A 21,814-nucleotide genomic window follows, 5' to 3' on the forward strand; every position below is an offset into this window, starting at 1 on the left:
TCTGTGCCCTTTTGCAGGAAGCGCCCTGTGAAGGGTCCTTATCTCAGGACTTCATTAAGATTAAATGAGCACATAAATAGTGTACACATGGTAATGAGAAAATGGGAGCATTAGAAAAATGAAAGGGTAGAAAGAGACTGAAGTGAAATGCAGCCATGCAAGTAGTGAAACAAGTAGAAAGAAGGGAAAGAAATGAAGCACTAAGAAAATGAAAAAAGATTATGATGAAAATAATTGAATTCAATTTAGAATATTTTGGGGCTGCTAAATTAATTGACCGAAGGGTGGATTTTCATAGAGTTATGCAGCAACAGAACAGGTGTATTTAAAGCTGGAGTATGGTACTTTTGTCTCCCCCTTCTGGCAGTGAGAGTAAAAGGGGGCACTTGGCTGTGATTGCCTGACAAAGGAATGTAGCTTGTTCTCATGTACACCCCGAATGACAGGCACACAGAGAGGGCCAGTAAAAACGGATATGTTTTGACAGTCCACCGGCCCAAAAACGTATTTTTGACAGTTCACCAGGATTTGTCTCAATTTGCTGGATGGCCAGTACACCACTGGCCATAACCCACTGTTGTGGCTGTGAAATGGTCGACAAATTGTTTTGAGTGTCACACAACCCCGGCAAAATAACTTGTCAGAATATGATCAGAATCAGAATTTGATCCATTTGGTCCCGTTAACATTTGGAAAGTCTAGAAGAGCCGCATGTTAATTGGCCAAAATGGGAATGTAGAGTCCGACATGAGATTTAAAAACTCTGTATACTGTTATATACAGAGAGATTTATCTGGTGGTGATAGGTTTAATCAGCATTGTGTGAACTTGTTTGGCAAGGGCTTGGATGTAATGGACATTCATTTATATGTAAAAGCTCTGCACTGCATGTTTAAGAGACAATGAGCTGATATGACATTAAATGAAATTAGTGATTAAAGATAGAGATAAACTTTGTTTTAAATATGGCTAGCCTTTTCATCTACCTGTCTTTATTCTGACTGGTCTGTCAGTTAATCCCCAAAATTGCAAAGAAAAAAAAAAAAAAAAATCTCATTTTCTTCAACTTTCCTCTGATCCTTTTGATCCCAACTCACTGTGACATGAGTGATGTCTTGTTGGACTCAGGGGAGAGTTTCCTGTCAGTTGGCTGAGTAATTTAAGATCCATCCTCTTTCTTGTATTGATCCTGAGGTTGCATTGAAATGTGCAGTATGACGGTTGATACCAATGCAACATTTATGAGAGATCACTTTATAAGTGACAAGCAATCCTGAAGCCATGTTAAGATGTGTGATGGCTTGTCAAAGTATCAAGATTGTTCTCCATCCAGTACATGATACCCCTTTCAAGGGTTTCCTTTTAATTTGTAATATTATTGAAGCCCAACGAGCTAGATTTTCATTCAGAAATACTGTTTTGATGATGTGAACATGTGTTTTTCTTACATTCCGATCAAGTGTTGAGAAACTACAACCGGTAAATTGTATTGCAAAAGAGGTATGATTAGTTTCAGGAATGTTGGATTAGTTTATTTATCTCATGGTTTGTCTGGCAAGCTAAAAGCCATACACAAACTTCCCTTAAGCCCAGTTTTTGCATTTTTTTAAATACAGGAGGAACTTGAGCGCATGATACAGTCATTGTGACTGATAAAGGCTTTGTACTGTGGCACACATTGTTTGTACAGCTTGACTTGGCTAGCTCACTTGACTTGGAGGATATCAATAAGTGGCATATTTGTGAAAGCAGAGAAGAGAGGCACATTCTTAAACGCTAAACTAGCTTATACTGGTGATTTATAGCATTTTAAAACTTCAAAAACTCTCCCCTGAGGGAAGTTGTACTGAGAACAGACAGACAGTGATGTTACAGCTACAAATTCATTGCCCTTTCAACATCTTCTCCAAGGTGACTGGTTTGACCCCATGCTGATCATCCTTGGCACTACAGAGACACTGAACACATTCAGGGTGCCTCAAAGACAATTCATTGGCTATGGCCTTATACCAGCGAAGAAAGTTCTGCTCCAGCATTGGAAAACACACAAACCCCACTTCAATATGAGAGTGGTTAAATGCTTTGTCAGGTACTCTCCACCTTGAAAGGATCAGTTTTTCTCTAAAGGACAAACTAGATAACTTTGGGAAAGAACTGGAGTCCTGTTCTTCATATGTTGTCTTCATACTTTGGTTTTGCTACTCTTTATACTTTTCACTGTGTTCTTGAGGGTTTATATGTTCTGTGTTCGGTTTATTGGAAAATGAAGCTGCCAAAGTGCATGATTTCAAGATTCTGAAAATGCTTCAATAAAATACATATGCTACAAATTATTTCTATTATCTAATTGCATCATGAGAATTGTGTGCAGTGTGGGCACATGCATGTCATGTAAACACATAAGTCATACAAATGCATTACTCTGAACTGGTCAAAATAAACATATCATAAATACTTCATAACACATGTTGCACATACATACAAATGTGCAATATAAATGTAAATACACATGGATTTCTCTAATGACATGCATTTTTTTCCACGTGAAATCCGTAAAGGCTGCTGACTGAATTTCATGCCACAGTATTTTAACAATTCTGCTGAACTGCGTCAGCCTATTTATGTCTTTCTTCTAAATTACCATATACAATAGCGATAGCAACCATGAGCTCAACCATTTCCATACATTTCGCATGTACAGGAAGTTTATCACAGGCGCTTAGAGTTGAAAGAGTTTTGCATCGTTCATTATTCATGATGCAGTCATTATAAAGCAAATACACACACATCAGAAATCCTATGCACTCTACATAATAATCCACAGGCCTTTGGAAAATCAACTCATATATATTCATATATGTTTAGATGGAACAAAAGTGTTGAGCCCAAAAGCAGAAAAAATGATTGACGAAACAATCTCTTTCAAGAATGAACTGTCATCCTCAAAGAACAAAGTAATGGAGCTGGCATAAAGTTATCTAAATAGTTATGGTCTTTTGTTTTACAGAAGACATTTTGACTTTAGTGTAACCGAGAAGTGCTGTGCCACTTAACCATCACCAGATGTCGGATTCCTAGGGATTGCATCAAAGCCCCCCTAAATCTCTCAATACTTTAAAAAAATAATGTGCTGTAAATCATGATAGCTGGAAGAACCAACTTGTTGAAGTGAATCAGGCAGGATTTAAACTCTGGATCTCTGACAGGACAAGTCACTTTTAAAAAAGAACACATTTCTTCAAAAAGGGGATTTGTGCCACCCAGGAGCCCATGCATAAACTACAATAAAATCAGTGATGTGAGAGTCAGGCTTGGGTCTTAGATAAACCCTGCAATGGTGCAGGCACAGTTAAGATATTTCACTTCATGCTAGGTACTGAGTGACAGAGCATCAGATAGTTTAGCAGAAGTCAAGGTGAAGTTTAAAATACCTGTTGAGTGGGTGTTTTCTTTTTGTGAAGGACATATGGTCACACACTACCAATTTATCACAACACTACTTGCATTCATCAAGGTGGTTTTCAGCAAATACCAAAATTACCATGTGGATGTTGGATTGAACCCTGATGATCTGAACATATATTTAAGCTCACCCTCTCTGTCCATGCTGCTGAAAAGTGACAGCAGTTCTTGAAGGAATGGTTACACTTTAAATCTACGATATGCAACTCAGTGCCTTGAGGCAGTACAGGGAAGTGTATTGTTAGTCCCGTTCTCCTCCCCCTCAGTCGAGCAAGTTTACACCCCAACACTTATCACTCATTTTGATTAGCTGTCTACCTAGAAACACTATCTAGCCTGGGGCTGAGCTAACTGGCGTCCATATGCACAGGTTATAACTCAAGCAATAGTGTTTACTCTTTCAAATTACCATTTTCTGCCACACCTTTAGCTTTGCTCTTCTTTGAATTCTTTCCAGTTTTATTCACTATGACTTTCCTGCCCTGAGGTCACTAGCCTCATCATGATTACTAGTCTTCTGAGAAGCAAGTAAACAAAGATTAAAAAATGTGCATGCAGATTGCCACTAAATTGTGGTTTATATGACAGCATTGACCTCTACAACAAATGACCCAAATCCTCTAAATCACCTAAATGAAAATATTAACTGCACCGCAATAGTAAATAGTTCATGTTTAATTATTTATTCAATCATTCAAGCAAAGACCTGACATTCCTCTGGGAATTGTAATGGGGACACAGTACAACTGAAAAGTTTGCAATGGTTTATTTTGTAAAGGGGACATATTATGCTTTTTGTGTTTTTCTGTTATTTTTAGCATGGCCATGCACTCCAGAGTGACACATGGGAGCTTTTTCTAATATGGGGCCTCTATCGGCAGTAATTGGCAGGACAACATTTGTTTGTGCTTTCCAAAACTGTTACAAATCACTGTTAACAAATAATTATGTTTTTGACAACGCTATGGTTAAGGTCTGGTTAGGGTTAGGGAAAGATGATGGTTCTGGTTAAAATGATCACTTTGTTAAGGTTAAAGGAACATGTGGTGTGGGTTAAAGTTACTACTTCCTTAAAGTTAGGTGACCTTCGTCGTCATGGGAACAATAAACACCATGGGGTTAAAGTTAGGGGATGATTAAGTTACATTTTTTAAAAAACAGTTAGAAATGTGACACCTGCGTTTGGAAATGGAAACGAACAACAGTCTCTTGCAGCAAAGTCCACTTTTTGCAAGTATGGGTTAATCCATCCACCCAACCCACCACCTCCGAATGAGTAAATTTGTCAATTTATGTAGATGTCATCTAAACTGCACCACTTTTCTTGGTCATAATTTCTAGATGGCATCTGTCACTCTGACATTGTGGTGATTGACATTGCGACCTGTTGTGTCATTTTTCTTGGGAGGACAGGTTCAAAAATGCTCCCTGCAAGTACAAAGCCTTGAGTGCTGCAATGTTACCTCTACTTTCTCCTTGTGATGATATCAGATTGTTCGCACACGTCCACAAATGGCTGTTTGTTCCATAGTCTTTGTTGCTAAGGTTGTTGCTAAGGTTGTTCCATGGGTTGTTCATGATATCATCTTGATATCATGTCACAGACTTGCCAGAAATGTGGAAAGTGACTTTAAGATTGCTCTGTAAGGCAGAGTCAACATTATGGCTTTATTTGTTATCTGCAGTACTCTCATAAGAATATTACATGCTGGACTGTTTTGTCATTATATACAAACTTAATAACATTTTTTTCAGGAAGTAGCATATTATAAAAGATTAGTATTAACATGAGAAGAATTGTCACGTGTTTCAGCTCTAAAGTATTTTTTTGTGCATGGCAGCTTTGAAGTAGATTTTTCCTTTAAAAACAATCATATCATGTTTTTTATTATCTTTTTTTTTTTCTTTGAATAATGTCATTTCTGTTTTGTGACTGGTTGCTATGTATCCCCATGTTTTGAAGCCATCACTTTATTTTTGTTAGCGCTCTCTGACACAGGGACAGACAACATGCCTTGGTTAAAATGATTAAATGCATCTGGACAACAGCTGGATTCTATTTCCAATCCACAATGATGAAAAACTCTACATTGTACCTGAGGTTATTTACATCCCTCTCTCTTTCCCCTTCCCTCTGTTGACATGTAGACCTCCTCCTCCTTCTCCTTTATCTTTCTGTTTTTATCTGTGTTTCTTTCCTTCACGCTTGCTCTGTTTCTCTGCTCTATTTGTAGGTGTCCTTGAAAAAACAGTGGAGGGGGAAGCCACTGCTCTCACCAAGGCTAAGACCCTCTACAAGTCATGTACCAATGAGAGTGAGTCAGCAACCATCACATATCATCATAGACTTTTTTTAATTTGCTAATGTCCTAAAAATTTTTCCTACTGTCATCAAACGTTATGTGTTACTCATTGGATTTTCCTTCATTGCTCATAATCTCTCTTTATCAACCATTAGCTTTTAAATGCAAAAATTACTGTCTTTCAGTTTTACAGTATTACATAATGCAAATAAATGCTTTCTTCAAAAGCATTTTGGCTTAGAAGTCACAATGAACTCCTCACATGTGCCCACATTAGCATAGATTAATGATGCTAGAAGATAGGAAGTTCAATGTATGATTAATAACAAGGTTTACTTTCTTTTTTAATTAGTTCTCTGAATGTTGATTTGTATAAAATAAATGTATACTTTATATATATATATATAATGCCTACTTATTAACAAAAAAGATTTTTGCTTGTTTGTATCTATGCTTCATTTAAGGTTTAATTGAACAAAGAGGAGGGGCCCCTTTGCTCGACATGCTGCCTGATATTTTTGAGTGGCCCATAGCTCTGGATGACTGGGAGACCAACTATGGTAAAGTATCCTTTATGATATGGTTGCATGCAGCAAATATCACCTACAGGCATTTCTTCCCTAGTATTCCTCTCCTCTCTTTCCTCTCCTTCCTCTTTTTTCAGGTAAAAAATGGAGGTTTGAGGACGTAGTTGCTAAGCTGAATGAGAAATATGGAACTCAACTCTTGGTTAACTTTTTTGTCGGCACTGACGACAGGGACTCCAATTCGCACATCATTCATGTAGGTGTGCAACAGTAGCAAGCTCTCCTCTTTTTTTTCTCTGTCTCTCTTTCATGTACCCACATACATACTTGCACTCACACATCATATCCCATCCAGCTTGCAAATAACCACCCACCAATTTCTACAAATCTGATTGCTTTGGCTTATATAAATACGTGTGGTTTCTTCGTCCTCTTCTTTGCCAGTTTGACCAGCAGACCAGCCTTGGCCTTTTGTCCAGAGATTACTACGCCTGTACCGGACCCTACGCAGAGGTGGGCTTAAAGTTCACATGCACACACACACACACACACACACACACACACACACACACACCACATGCACATGCACACAAGCTTGTAATATAATTAAGACTTTCAACTGATGCATGACGAAAACAACTCCATGTGTTCATTTGGGCCACTGCCACTGAGTCTGGGTTTCATGTCCCCTGGAGTCTGTTCCTGGAAACGTGATGCCCAACAAATGACGAGGGCATTAGTTGAAACATCAGTACCTGAATCAACTTTATGCGTTTATCTGTGTGTCTCATAGTACATGGATTTGCAAGCATGTGTGTGTATATGACAAATGCATTCCGAGGCAGTTAAGTGATGATTAAAATAAAAGAGGCAAAACAGAACAAATTTGGTTGTGTCTCAATCCAGACCAGATGTGTGTGATTGGAGCAGACATCCTCTGCTCTGGTTTTACTTTACAGTTTACCATAGACTCTTGATTGATATGCAGAAAGAAGCACTTAACCGCACTCAGCTTGAGGCGAGCTGTGTGCACGTGTGTGTACGTATCTGTTAGTAAATGCACACTGTTGCCTCTGATTTTCGGTCACTGGTTAAATCCAAACCTTTTTTCCTTCCTGTTGAAGTAAAGTCAAGATATGAATATCATGAATGTGCATGTATTTGACAGGCATGTCGAGCCTACGAGCAGTTCATGATTGATCTGGCTAAGCTTATCCGCACTGACCGGAGACTGGCCATCAATGAGACCCGCATCAGAGAGGAGGTGACACGAGTTATGGACCTGGAGAGGGACATCGCCAATGTAAGCACACATTCACACTTTGCTTTTTCCCAACAGGATCCAACATAGTTACACATATCCAAGTACGGCCTTTATTACTGTTTATCTGCTCTTTGAGAAGCTGAGGAAAAAAGAGACCTTGTTTTCCAGAAACAGTGCATACCTTATATTCTCTCTCAGCTTCACACAACAGGAGGATTTTGTGAGCAAACAAGTTCTGACAGTATGACCTTCCACTCCTCCATTTGTAGCCCAAACGTCTCTCCTCTCTGTGTGTTTGTAGCTCCGGTCTAGAGCAGCTGCTGTGTAAAACAAGCTGTTAACCAGCCTGATCCCAACACAACAACTTTTCTCAGACATCAACAGGTTTCCACAGTCTGCCATGCTTCACTTCCCCTCCACTTCGCTCTTGGCTTTTATAAGGCAGTCACAGCACTCTAGCTCTGACATTTACAAACCTGAAGTCTCCTGGGTCTCCAAATATGTTTGTTGCTGCTGGACCTGCACCACAGTGGTACACATGTATCAGGAGACAGGAGGTGTATGTTGTGATAGCATTCTTGATTTCTAACCTTGCTGTCTTTCTTTCTCCAAGGCTACTGATACTCTAGAGGATCGTAACAACCCAGTCTTACTTTACAACAAGATGGAATTGGGTGATCTGAAAGCCAACTTCACCCTTGAGGTTGAATCACAGGTAAAAATAACTGTTTATCTGTCAGCATTTATTGTTTCTTTTTCACGTTCCATCCTTTTTCTAATGTTTTTTTTAATTTCTCCATGTCTGTGCTTTTGGGCTTGGCCTGAAGCCATTTGACTGGAGTTACTTCACAGCTAAGATAATGGATACAGTCAACATCAGTGTTCCTGACACAGAGAAGGTCATAAACTACTCTCCCAACTATTACAGAAGACTCAACCTTATCTTGGCCAGATACACCAAGAGGTTTGTGGGTTTGTATGAGCCTGTAGCCGTGTTTGTGTATGCAAACGTGTAGGCATGCTTGTGTTTGTTACATAGCCCAATTGTGAGTGTGTTTGTGGGGGCGGGAGTGCACAGCGTGCAATGAAAACAGCTGCTCACCCATTATTGATATATTGTAGCTTTGAATGAGTAAGAGAGTTTCTTTGAACATCCTTCCTCTCCTTGCAGGGATCTGCAGAACTACATGGTGTGGCGCTTTGCTATGAACATGGTGGTGGGCCTGAGCAAAGCATACAGAGAGACCAGGAAAGCCTTCCGCAAGGTACACTGCCAGTCCCTGACACTGAACTTGCCTGAGGATAAACACAAGAGCCCAACTGATACTGGATCTTTGAGGCGAATACCAATATCCAGTTTTAAAAAAAACCAATAGCAATATAGGGGGCAGTATATAATTTTAACAGATAAGAGAGCCATTTTTGATGAGGATCCCCTAAATTTTAAAGAATTGTGACCAAGATACATAAAGTGCGAGACATTTTATAGTAAAGGCTACTGCTAACATGGCAACATGCTCACAATGACAAAGCTAAAATGCTTATGTTTATGTCACTCTAATGCTCATTGTCTTAACGTAGAGTGGTACATTTTGCTAATTAGTGCTAAACACAAAGTACAGCTGAGGCTGACAGGAATTAGTTCTGCAGGTATTTGGTCATAACTACATGACATTTTGAGCCAATCTATCTAGTAGATATTGAGACATTGTATTTTTCAAGATAACTGATTTGCTGGTGGTGCTAGAGGAAAGTTTGAAAATCACCAAAGTCATTAGGATTTGTCCACTTGGTGCAATGGCTATCTGTACAAAATTTCATGGCAAACCATCTAAAAGTTGTTGAGATATTTCAGTTTTGTGTTACTTAATCGGCCAACATTAAATTCTAATAATACTAGATGTACACATTCAGCCCCATTCATATTCTTTCTTCACATTTATAATTCTTTAATCTTAACTTTCTTCCTTATCTAACCATTTCCCCACTACCCAATTTCTTATAGCCATTAATGCATAATGGAGGTGCAAATAAAAAATTGCCATGAGCCTCTTTAACCAATATGCTGAGTGGTTTATCCTCCATCTCTAATTGATCTGTGCCTTGTTACTTTCCCCGTAGGCTCTGTCTGGTACAACGTCAGAGGCAGCAGTGTGGCGACAGTGTGCACTTTACGTCAACAGCAACATGGACAATGCTGTAGGGCGACTGTATGTGCAGGAGGCCTTCTCTGAAAAGAGCAAAGAACTGGTCAGTAGGGGATGGATTATACTTTATATCATTTGGTTAGATTATATTAAATGCAGGATAAAAAGGTATTACAGGAATCAGTTAGTCTACCTTTTATCCCATAATTGTATCATACAAAAGGGGAATCATTTAGACACAGTACATACTGTGTTATATATATTTAAATATGGTGTTTTAGTGTTTATTGTTCCTTGGGACTGGTTTTCAATTGCAGAAATGAATCTCAGGGCATGCATTTCCATAGCCACAGTGTGAGAGTGTTTATGTATTCTGTTATTCAGAAATACAGTATGAGAACATGTGTTTTAGTCACATCCCACTGAATTTATTTTTGCCTCTTATTCACCTGTGTTTTTGTCACCTTTGTGTCTTGTGTCTCCACCACTGTACTGTATTTTTTTTTGCCTGCACCCATTGAAAGCAGCTGAAAAAGGTGTCCTTGTTGTCATGCCCACACCACCCACACTGTAAATCTTGACTTGTGTGTGTGTGTGTGTGTGTGTGTGTGTGTGTGTGTTTGTGTGTGCATGCTTTAGTGTACAACTGTGTATATGTGAGTCAGATTGAGTGCATCTCCGTGACTGTGTACTGCTGTCGTAATGCTGAGTGTCTCACACACCATAAATCTCTGTCATCTTCTGAACCTTTGCCTACTCTAGCATGTGGATCTCACATTGCATCCTGTGTAAATGTGATGTGAGTGCATGTGTGTGTGTGAGAGAGAGAAGTGACACACAACTCCTTTGACCGTGCAGGTACATATCAACATCCCTTTCCCCAAATACATTGCCATACATATACTGTATATGTGGAAGTCTGCTGAGTTGACCTCGGCTGGCACACATGCTGCACTCCTCACTTACCAACTTTCATTCAGCCTGAGAGGTATATTTGACATCTGATCAGTGGTGGAAAGTATCTAGGTACATTTACAGTAGTACCACTGAGTATAATTAAGAGGTACTTGTTCTTTCTTGAGCACTTCCATTTTATGCTAGTTTATCCTCGTACTTCACTACATTTTACAGGAAAAAACTATACTTTTTACTGTACTACATTTATTTAACTGCTCACTAGTGACTTTGTTCGTATAAATTTCACATACAGATATGATCATCTTATAAAATATGATAAGTCTTGTTTTGGATTAAACTTTGCAGCACGTAAGTAAATAAATCAATTAAAATCCGCTCCACCTTGACCAGCTACAACAGTAAAGTGCAACTTACACATTTAAGTGAACCTTTTCCTTATTTTCAGTCATATATATAATGTTACAGTTTCGAATTTTCATATTAAATGTTGCCAAAGTGTCAAATAATGAGGTTAACATATGTAGCAGTTATCCCTGTGAGCAAAAATTACTGGTTTCAGATTGCTCTGAACACTTGGTTTCCAACGTTTTTTTCCACTTTTAGCCCGAGCTGATGTCGGCTTGTGACAGATTTCTTTATATGGTCATCTGTTCACTGCTCTGCTCCACTAAAATTATAGCATTTTTCCATTGTTTTGGGGGTCATCACATCGACCCATGACTTGAGTTGAGCTGGCACGCTGTGAGTGTTTTTCCATTACACAGCACAGCAAAGTAAAATAAGTTGTTTACTTGTTGGAGATGTGCTGGTTGCCTGCAGCTCTCCATCAAACATCTCACTATGAGTGTTTCTGCTTGTACTATTCCTCCCTGCATTATTTCAAACTGATCCACTGAAGAAATAGCTCCAAAGATCTCCATATGGTGTTGTTTCGACTGTTTTTTAGTACCGCTAACAAAGCTCTGGTAATTTGGTGAGGAACATGTTTGGTTTCCTGTAAATTCTTAACAATAAAAGTCTCCCATTATTTAGTAATTTAAAAGCTTTTAATATAAAGCAGTAAAGCAGGAAATGTTGGGTTTTCATTGGCTGTAACTCAACACGACTCTGGTACGGCTGCCCCTCAGCAGGCTTCCAGAAAGCTGGCCAATCAGAACAGAGTGGGCTCATCAGAAGGGGGGTCTTAAAGAGACAGGAGCTAAGACTGCCTATTAAGAGACAGAGGCTGAACTGAGGGGCTGGATAAAGGGCCGGTATAAGATAAATAAAGAGTTTTTTGAACATGCAAAGCTACTGTAATGGTTTCTCACAATAAAAATATAGAGCTGGAAATGAGCATAATAGTTCCCCTTTAATGGAAATATGATAATAATCCAAAAATGAAATATATATTAATATGACACACACAAGTGTCATTTTTCTGCATAATGAGTACTTTTAAGTTTGATTCTTGAACTGTATTTTTTATGGTGATAATTCACCAATTTTATTAAATGATTTGGTATGTAAGACCTTTACTTGTAGACTGTTATTACTTTGTTGTATTAAGTATTTTTAAACCCTGTTTTAGCCATTGGTTTTAATTCAAAGTAACAGTTAAACACACAAAGGAGACGTATCATGTACATTTCCAGGACTTTTTTTAAAAATCTGGGGCTGGGATATCTGGGATATCTTTGCATGATTTACAGTAGAAAGAAAACTCCTTATTTAGTTTATACAGAAACTACAGGGTGTCTGAAAGAGAGAGGAGCTAAAACAGCCTGTATCAGACAGAGGCTAAAGTGAGGGGCTGTATAAAGTGTCATAAGACAAATAAGGAGTTTTCTTTTAACTGTAAATCATGCAAAGATATCCCATATCCAAAGATTTATAACTATTTTAAAATTGCTTTAATATAACCCAAAAATTAAATTAAATAGACATTATTGTGTTTTATTTGGAGTCAGAGTAAATTAAATCAAATTGAATAGCAGTGGATCAGAGCCTTAAATGGAAAACCATTGCATATCTTAAAGCAAACTATCGTGATACATACAGATTTAGGAGATTCACTTATATAAACCCTGCATTTGACCACTGTAAATTACATTGTTTGATTTGACATGAAAACAGACACACATACATACAGCCACAAACATCACTACATGCACACAACCCAATCTCACATCCAAATGCACACAGGCTGTATGCTAAAAGGTTTTTGGAAAAGCCTCATCGGTATGGTCCCTGCCGATTTGTGGCAAACCACAGTGTGTTGTACGAGTGGTCATGCAGCGTGTTAGCAAGGGGTCTGCTGATGTGATGAGACACTGGAATGCCTCTGTCAGCTTGCTGCGGTCTCAGAGTACAACTGTGGTTAGAGGGATCTGGGAAGGTGACCTTCGCTGTCACCTCAGTTTTTGATTTTTCTCTTCCTATTTTACTTTTATTCTTTTTTGTTTTTGCCACGAATCTTTAGTCAGTTTTTGTTTAGTTTTTTAACATAAAATCCTTGGCTGTTTTTGTCATTCAGTGTCTGATGACCATGGCATACAGCACAGCATTATGCCATCCTGGTAGCGTCAGTCAGTCTGTCTGTCTCTCTGTGTGCAGGCTCATTCTTGTAAATACTGTAACTCAAGAGCAATACATTATAGAAACATTAAACTTACACCACAGGTTTGATGTGGATTTTGGAGCACCTTGCTGTGTGAATCAGCATATAAAAATAGAAAATCTCATTATCTTGAGACTACTATAGTTCTGCCAGTGTTTTATGTGAAGTCAAATATGCTGACATAGAAATATTTGTGCAGTTATACACATTTATTTGCCTAATAAGAATAGCATAACTTGTTTATTTAATATATCACAGTGATGGTGAAACATTAAGCTCAAGTACCTCTTCTGTGATTTGAAGAGAATTTTAACAAAAGCCTTCTATAAATAAGCAGAAATGTCTCCAAACCTTTTTGTGCTTTTGCACACTATGTACTTTTAAATGTCACTAAAAGTGATGTAATTCTGGTTGTGATTGCCTAACTCCCTTTTATTAACGCATAAAAATAGTTGATTATATTTTTGTTATGATTCCATCTGTCATATTAATCACACAAACATCATTACACTACTGGTAATACTACCCAAGGTCACCAGACTCCTCCACAGAGGGAGTGTAACCCCGTGTGCTTCTACATTGATATGTGACTGTGTAATGATGAGGCCTAATTCAGGGAGGTGTATTTTTATGACTTTGTTGCACAATGTGTTGCAGAATTTGGAACTAGCGTTCCACTGTTTACTCTCCAATGAGGAAATACTCACCATGGACAATGTAAAGGCATTTTATTGTATTGGACTGACAGTCAATTAGTGTTGAATTTTTTTTAATGTTAGAAATACAGTATAGAGTGACATATTTGTGATTGTTGTCTTTTTCTTTCTTTGTGTGTGTGTGGGGGAATCAGATGGAAGAGATGATTAAAGATATCCGAGAAGTGTTCATTAGTAACCTCGATGACCTGGCCTGGATGGATGCAGAGACCAAGAAAGCAGCTGAGGAGAAGGTATCGGTTATATTTACTGTCTGTTGCATTGTATTGAATTATATTCTTTAGGATATGTGATGACTGAGACATGTGTTTGTCAAATCTTCTCCTCTCTGTTTCTTTAGGCCCGAGCTATTCGGGAACGAATCGGCTATTCTGACAACATCATGGATGATAAATACCTTCACAATGAGTACAAAGATGTGAGTGTTTGAAAAGATGTGATTATGAATATTTCTCTTCTTTCACTAAGTGAATATAACAGAATACAGAGTGGGTTCATTGTAGCTGCATATCAGTTCTATGAAAACATCTCGGTGAATTCTGGGCTTTTATTAGCTTTGAGAATATATGACTGGGTGTTGATAGCTCTCAATGAGACTAATCCCCCTGTTTCTCTTGCTGTGTGTTGGTGTTAGCTGAGCTACAGTGCAGAGGAGTACTTTGAAAACATCCTACAGAACCTGGAATATGTGCAGAAGAAACGCCTGCGGAAACTCAGAGTCAAAGTCAACAAAGAGGAGTAAGATTTCCCGTGGGGGCAGAATTAAATTTATGCTCAGCAAACAGGCTTATTTCAGATGTGAAATAGTTTAAAGTTTCAATGTTAAGTATTTAAACAGCTGATAATAAATGACTTATTATCTTATGGTACTTGTAGTGTGACACACAGTCTTGCATTTAGCATAGTGCATTCACATTCTCCCACATGAACTCCTACTCACAGACACAGTTCAGCCTTTCACTAAGCACAGCAGGACTGCTAATTTTAGCAGGGTTATTATTAACCACAGGTTAATTTTAATATCTTTCACTGAATTTGAATTATGCTGTGCTATAGGACTCATTAATGTACTGTACTTTAATTCCACCCTCCTTGTCTTCTGCAGGTGGGTAACTGGAGCTGCTGTTGTCAACGCTTTTTACTCATCCAGCAAAAACCAAATAGGTATTTCATATGTGCACATGCAAACACATTCAGTTGTTAACACTGATATCATAGATATTTTTAACATTTGGTGAAGTTTTGTAAAGATAAATATTTTTTTTCTCCCTGGTGTCAGTGTTCCCTGCAGGTATCCTCCAGCCTCCATTCTTCAGTAAAGGCCAGGCTAAATCTCTCAACTATGGTGGCATTGGCATGGTAATCGGTCACGAGATCACACATGGCTTTGATGACAACGGTATGATTTTCTGCACTTTTTCTGTTCCTCTCATGTGCTATTTTGGCAGATTATATTGGTCTTTAGGGTAGATACAACCCCCCCTCCCCTGTAACTGGTACCACTTTACAAAAAAGTGCTTTCAAATGCTTCACCGCACTAATTTTCATCGGGTTATGTGAAGTAATTATGTTTGATTTCAAGAAGACAGGATGCTTCTATACTGATATCCACAATTGTAAGCCATCCAGAAACCCAATAGAAACAAATGAAATGGAATGGAAACATAGAGTATTGTCACAAACATTTCTTTTTCTTGTTTTCTCTATTTTGTAGGTCGTAACTATGATAAGGATGGTGACCTGAAGGACTGGTGGACACCAGACTCCACTCAGAGGTTCCTGGAGCTCTCAAAGTGTATTGTGGATCAGTATGGCAACTTCTCCTGGGACCTGGCCAATGGACTTCATGTATGTCCTGGTAGACGATCTCTCTCTTTCTTCTTCGCTAATTTTTCAAAGAGTTTATTGAATTTACAGCAGTATTTTCTCAAATATGATCCCAAACCTTGTTTTTTCTCATTTATTTGCTTTCCTGTCATCTTTGCCAGCAGATCCGTTTTACATTTTTCTATCTTTCCCCCAGTTTTGCAGCCTCATCTCTTCTCTGCTTCAGGTGTCTTTAATATTTTGTGTTGACATATTAATCCTTCTCCCTCTATTTATCTTGCTTCGTCGGTCCTATTGCTTTGAACAATACTTCTTTTGTCCCCTGGGAAAATGATTTCTTGTATCCCAAAGAGTGATATCTGTGGTTTGCTGAAATACACAGGAAAAATTACAGTCTCCCTCTTTGCCCTTTTCAATCTTTGTGTTCTCTCTCCTTATGTCCCCCCCTCTAGTTAAATGGTAACAACACCCTCGGGGAGAACATTGCTGACAATGGAGGGATACGGCAGGCATATCAGGTAAAGAGCCTGAAAACAGTGAGGAAACTTGATTTAAGAGCCCAGGTTTACAGATGACGGAATTTAGTCTGTGGTTATTGTCGTCTGCTCGCTAACATTAATAGATGTGTCATTTTGCCAGGTCACTGATTTGGCTCATTAACTTTGTAAACAATGAAGGAAATGATGTTGCCGCTGTTTTTCGTCAGTTTTGACCCAAGGTGAACAAAAAAGGGGCCCAGACAGATTTGAATGCAATACAAAAATACAAATATCCTCATTTCAGATAAACCATGATGTCATACAAGTATTTCTTCTACAAAACATTTACATTGTAAATTTTGTTCTTCTTTTGACAGGAAAAGAATACAGGAAATGTGACTGTATATATACATATATAGTTTTTCCGTCCATAAAGACAATGTGACATGGACGTAATTTTAACTGTTGATTTAAATGCTGAAAATATAGTTAAAATAAGTCTGTACTGCAAAGTTCATTTTTTTGCAATAAGCTCAAAGACCAGACTGTTTCCAATTCATAACAACGCAGTTGTAGATTTGGCATGCACGCTTCACCAAATAGCTCAACTCATGAAATCTCCCAATGCATCAGAGTTTCCAGAGTTTACAGGCAATATCCTTGGAAATTAAACATTATGTTGAAGACAACAAAATAAAACCAAACAGGAAGAAGAGGCATTTTAATTTGATATTGAATATGCTCACTTTATTGCTTATTTTCCAAATTAACCATTGGATGGTAATGATTCAGGAAAGATATTATGAGGTACATAAAGTCATTTAATAAAGTATAATATGGGATGTTTTTTGGCAGGGCTTTTATTGTCAGCAAAAATTTGAAGTAAGATAATGTAAGAACATTGGTCTTGTGCTATTATTGTAGGCCTATAGGAACTATGTGAAGGAGCATGGAGAAGAGCCACCACTGCCTGGAATTGACCTTTCCCATGATCAACTCTTCTTCCTCAACTTTGCTCAGGTAGTGAATGGATGGATGAATGGATGACCAGATTGATGACTTGATGATTGGATTATTGAGTTGATAATTGATGGATATATGGATGGATGGATAGATGGATAGATGGATGGATGGATGATTGAAAGATTGGGTGGATGGATGGTTTGAGAATTTGGTAGATAGATTGATAGATGGGTGATTGAAAGATCGGATGCATGATTAGATGAATGTAGGATTTGCTGATATAATAAATTTAATTGTCTAATGTAGTAAATCTTAATCTGTCTTTTCCAGGTATGGTGTGGTACACACCGACCAGAACAAGCTGTTAATTCCATCAAAGTAGACGTACACAGTCCAGGGAAATTCAGGTAAATTCAAACTGACAACTTTTCCTTTATATCAGTAATCCATTTGCTTGTTGCAAAGGGAAGGAAACAAAATAGATGACATTTTAAAACCTTGACAAAAATACATGCATATAAATTTCAATTTCAAGTAATGTGCAGCAACTTTACCCCCAACCAACAATTCCCTCTGTGTGTTTCACAGGGTTCTGGGTTCCCTTCAGAATTTCCCAGAATTTGCCAAAGCATTCAGCTGCAACAAGAGCAACTACATGGTCCCTGACAACATCTGCCGTGTGTGGTGATCCACAGACTTCTGGGATGGGGACTGTGCCGAAGTGGGTCGTCCCTGTCCCCTACAGTACCTCTCCCCCCTGACTATTGGAGCACTCCTGGGGGGCTACAGGGAAGTGGAAGCTCCCCTTAGCTCTTTACTGGATGGACCAGGGCTGGTGGACTGACACTGCAGTATGCATTTCCTCTGAGAACAGCAGTGGACTGTACCCTCACGGACAGACGGAGCACTGTCTCTCCGACTCTGATACTGTAGTTCATTCAATCAGCCTGAATATTCTGCTTCTCACTGGATACAATCACTCCTTGTGTTTTTATTTTTTTCTCAATTTTCATCTTGTTTTACTCATCATTTGTGAGTCTGCCAATGTGTATATGTGAGTGTGTGTGTGTGTGTGTGTTTCAGTCGAAATACTGTACAAGTTGTTGGCAAATGAGGGGCAGACAGACAAATGTGCTTAAACTCACTGGCATATGAATACACCACACACCCACTCACACTCATACACATGTAACAGGGCTGAACCACTGTACTGTATGTGGGACTGAGCTGTATGCCTCTCATAAAACCTCAGCTGGTTTCAGCCTTCATCTACATGCTGATACACTCTACAATGTACTCGTAATGTACTCTTTGTTAATACATATTACTAGATTAGGTAAATTATTACAGAAAATCAGATTTTATTTTGTTGAATAGACCAGTAAGTATTTAACCGTGATCATGTATTACACAATACTGTTCTATATTTAATGTTAATGACTTAACTGCAGTTGACAGGCGGCTGCTGATCATTAGCAGTATGTCAAATAAACCAAAATGAAGTTTTTGCCTTTAAGATGACAACTGGTCATGAATCATTAAGCTGACAATCGACAGACACCAGACCCTTTTATACGTTCACTGAGCCTCCTGTGTGTTTCTGTGTGGATGTATGCTGCCTACATTTGTCAAGCAAATCAGTATGCCTTACATGATTTGTTGTGCTACTATGTGTGAGAGTGTGTACGTGTATGCACAAGAGAACAAAGAATAATACAATTTAACATTAGGGAATAGTTCTACATTTTTGGGAAATGCACTTTCTTGCCGAGAGTTAGACCAGAAGTGCAACACCACTCTGTATGGAAAATATGAAGCTAAAGCCAAGAAACGTCAGCTTTGCTAAGCACAAAGACTGGAAACAGGGGAAAAAAGCTATCCTGGCTCTATCCAAAGGTTAAAAAACTCTGCCTATACCAGCACCTCTGAAGCTCACTAATTAACACATTGTATCTTTGTTTAATGTGTAGAAAACCAAGGTGCTAAATTGACAGTTTTGGCTAGGCGCATTAACTTTGTCTCTACTGGTTGTAAAGTTTTTGTACAGCAAACAAATGATATATAATGTGTTAATTAGTGCGCTTTAGAGGTTCTGGTAGGTGGATTTTGTTACCTTTGGACTGAGCCAAGCTATTTCCCCATGTTTCTATTCTTAATGCTAAGCTAAGCAAATTGGCAGCTGACTGTAGCTTAATATTTAAGAGATAGATATGTGAGTGGTATTGAGTTTAGTTCAGTTTGATCGCCATATTACCATCCCTTTTTTAATGATTACTTTACACACTGAAGCAAAAGTCAAATGACACATTATAATATCATAATTATGCTTTTGAAGGAATGTTTATCTTAATTATTTTAAACTGAAAGCTGAGTCTTTACTGGAACCTAATGAACTTTTCATAGTGCATGCATTTCTCTGAATGCAGTATTTGAAGGTTGTATCAAGTCAGTGGATCCTAGTTTAGGATTCATCGTTTTGTATGGCTTTATTTTCTACATTAAAATGTAACTGAGGCTGTGATACAAGGTAATTAATTGTGAAAAAATTGCCTTTGCCTTTTATATAAAAATTAGTGCAATGAATGATGCGCCATGATCATGTAGACCACTTCTTCAGATTGTACAACACTCTCCATGTCTTACCTGTAGACATTGTTGTTTCCCTGTTTTTTGTTTTCATCATTGTTCGTGCAAGCTTCATGTCTCTCTGTCACTGTCACTCTCTCCCTCAGGCTTTCTTTCTTTCTGCCTCTCTCTCTCACACACTCCACCTGTAGAAAGACAGATATACCTCAGTTGCCTGTATTTCGATACTTTATAAAAATGACTGATAATCATCTTGAGGAGCATTTTTTTCTTTCAAAATAAATCTTTAAATAACACTCTGAGTCTGCCGGCGAGTGGCCCTACACTGTATGTGTGGGCTTTTGTGTGGTTTTTTAACATCCGAACTAGGCTTCCTCATAAATGCAAGCTCTTAAATATGATACAAAGGATTGTATCATTGCATCCGAAGGGTTGGTAAAAGTTGGTTTTGGCAAAGAGTCACAAAATGAGAAAAAAAACAACAACAACAAAAAAAAACATTATTCAACATTGGACTCACTCCAAATCTTTTTGTCTTTTATGAACTTTTTCAGAAAAAGAAGGTTGAAATATAAAAATATTTCTACATTCACATTCACTCATACAGAGTTGTTGACTTGAGGGAAGATTTGGGAATGTGTGGATTTAGTTTAATTTGGTATTTTCCACAGAGAGAGAGAATAAAACAATAAGATAATTTAAAAAGCAGCATTAGCCCAAACTCTTTCCCCACTAATTGGACCCATAAGCATGTGGGGAATAGGGGCTAATATGTGAAATTAGTCAAAGGCACGCGATGCAAACAAATGAATGTGCAATATCTTTATGACTGCTCCCAAGCTGCTGGCTGGTGATCCAGTGAACCACCAAGCACATTTCCTGGCACCGGGATAGCTTCTACCCAACTGGAAACTGAAACTGGAGAGGCAAACAGTCAGGGATGTACAGGGACTAAGAAAAAAACACTTCAAAAGGTTCAGAGTTTAAAAAAAGAGAGAATTATAACACACAGAATGTATAGGACAGGGGTGCCAAGTAGGAGCACCAGAAATATTGCTTAACTTTGAAGCCAAGTTTAAAAAATATCTAGAGGAGTGGAGAAGTGAAGAAGTGGAGCCAACACACTTGTGCAAATACACAAGTAAAAGTTGGGAAGTTCATGACTTATATTTTATAACTCTAATGTGAATACACTACTTTTGATTGGTGGAGCTGACCAACAACATTTTTTGGGGTTTTACTCCACATTCCTCAAAATGTCACCAACATGGTGGAGTCAAATAGGTTGGCTTTAAAAATCAAAGACAGTTTGCATTTCTTAAACCCTTTCCAAAATGTTCCTTTGATACTTATTACTTATACTTTATTCCATTTACAATGAAGGTGTAAAAACAGCCTGATTGTGTGATTGTATGCAAAAGCATTTCCACCTCTTTGATAATCATTCCAGTATTGTTTTCAGCTGAACATCAGTTGCAATTGCTTATTTACTGCCTGGCTTCGCCTTTTACTCTCGCTGACTGGTAACACTATGGCAGATAACTGAGGGTTCACACCACCCACTTTCCTCGTGCTCTCACCCTCCCTGTCATTAGCAGATATGCTAGCTAACATAACAGCTAACATTACAACACCTCAGCATGTTCCAGGGAGGCTGAACAGTGTTTGCACTTTGAACACTATAAACTGCTGACGTTTTATCCTGAAGTAACACCAAGAAAGGGGGATGTTTGGAGCTTTCAGAAGAAGTTAAACTCAATAAGAATAAGAAATGCGACATGATTGGAGAAAACATAAGTCAGTGAGTCAGTGGAGAAAACATAATTAACACCTCTGCACTTTAAGCCTTCAATCTTGAAGGCAGTTTTTAGAAAGCCACTCATGCTAGAGCTTCTTTTGTTTTTGCACTCAATACAAAGTTCTGCTTCCCTCTGTTGCCCTCTAGTCATAAAACGACTCAGTTTTCCTTCATGTGCCCTTTGGGCGACCCTAACAGTGGATCCAATGGTATGTGTGTGTGTGT

The 21,814-nt window shown here is 38.3% G+C and overlaps 1 protein-coding gene across 2 annotated transcripts in view; it reads left to right on the top strand.

Annotated features, from left to right (window-relative positions):
* LOC137186205 (neprilysin-like) overlaps window positions 1–20,087 on the top strand; it is a 32,932-nt gene extending 12,845 nt beyond the window's left edge. For both annotated transcript variants that reach the window (XM_067594939.1, XM_067594940.1), the window contains exons 5-23: window positions 5,697–5,777; window positions 6,230–6,325; window positions 6,430–6,548; window positions 6,737–6,805; window positions 7,461–7,595; window positions 8,170–8,271; window positions 8,384–8,520; window positions 8,728–8,821; window positions 9,678–9,806; window positions 14,071–14,169; window positions 14,277–14,354; window positions 14,571–14,674; window positions 15,042–15,100; window positions 15,216–15,335; window positions 15,651–15,784; window positions 16,216–16,281; window positions 17,167–17,262; window positions 17,536–17,612; window positions 17,794–20,087. In XM_067594939.1, coding sequence (XP_067451040.1) covers window positions 5,697–5,777; window positions 6,230–6,325; window positions 6,430–6,548; window positions 6,737–6,805; window positions 7,461–7,595; window positions 8,170–8,271; window positions 8,384–8,520; window positions 8,728–8,821; window positions 9,678–9,806; window positions 14,071–14,169; window positions 14,277–14,354; window positions 14,571–14,674; window positions 15,042–15,100; window positions 15,216–15,335; window positions 15,651–15,784; window positions 16,216–16,281; window positions 17,167–17,262; window positions 17,536–17,612; window positions 17,794–17,893 — 1,895 coding nt within the window. In that variant the 3' untranslated portion in view covers window positions 17,894–20,087. The remainder of the gene's footprint in view (window positions 1–5,696; window positions 5,778–6,229; window positions 6,326–6,429; window positions 6,549–6,736; window positions 6,806–7,460; window positions 7,596–8,169; window positions 8,272–8,383; window positions 8,521–8,727; window positions 8,822–9,677; window positions 9,807–14,070; window positions 14,170–14,276; window positions 14,355–14,570; window positions 14,675–15,041; window positions 15,101–15,215; window positions 15,336–15,650; window positions 15,785–16,215; window positions 16,282–17,166; window positions 17,263–17,535; window positions 17,613–17,793) is intronic.
* The last annotated feature ends 1,727 nt before the right edge of the window (window positions 20,088–21,814 follow it).

This window comes from Thunnus thynnus, chromosome 7, assembly GCF_963924715.1.
Source record: "Thunnus thynnus chromosome 7, fThuThy2.1, whole genome shotgun sequence".
Lineage (NCBI taxonomy): Eukaryota > Metazoa > Chordata > Actinopteri > Scombriformes > Scombridae > Thunnus > Thunnus thynnus.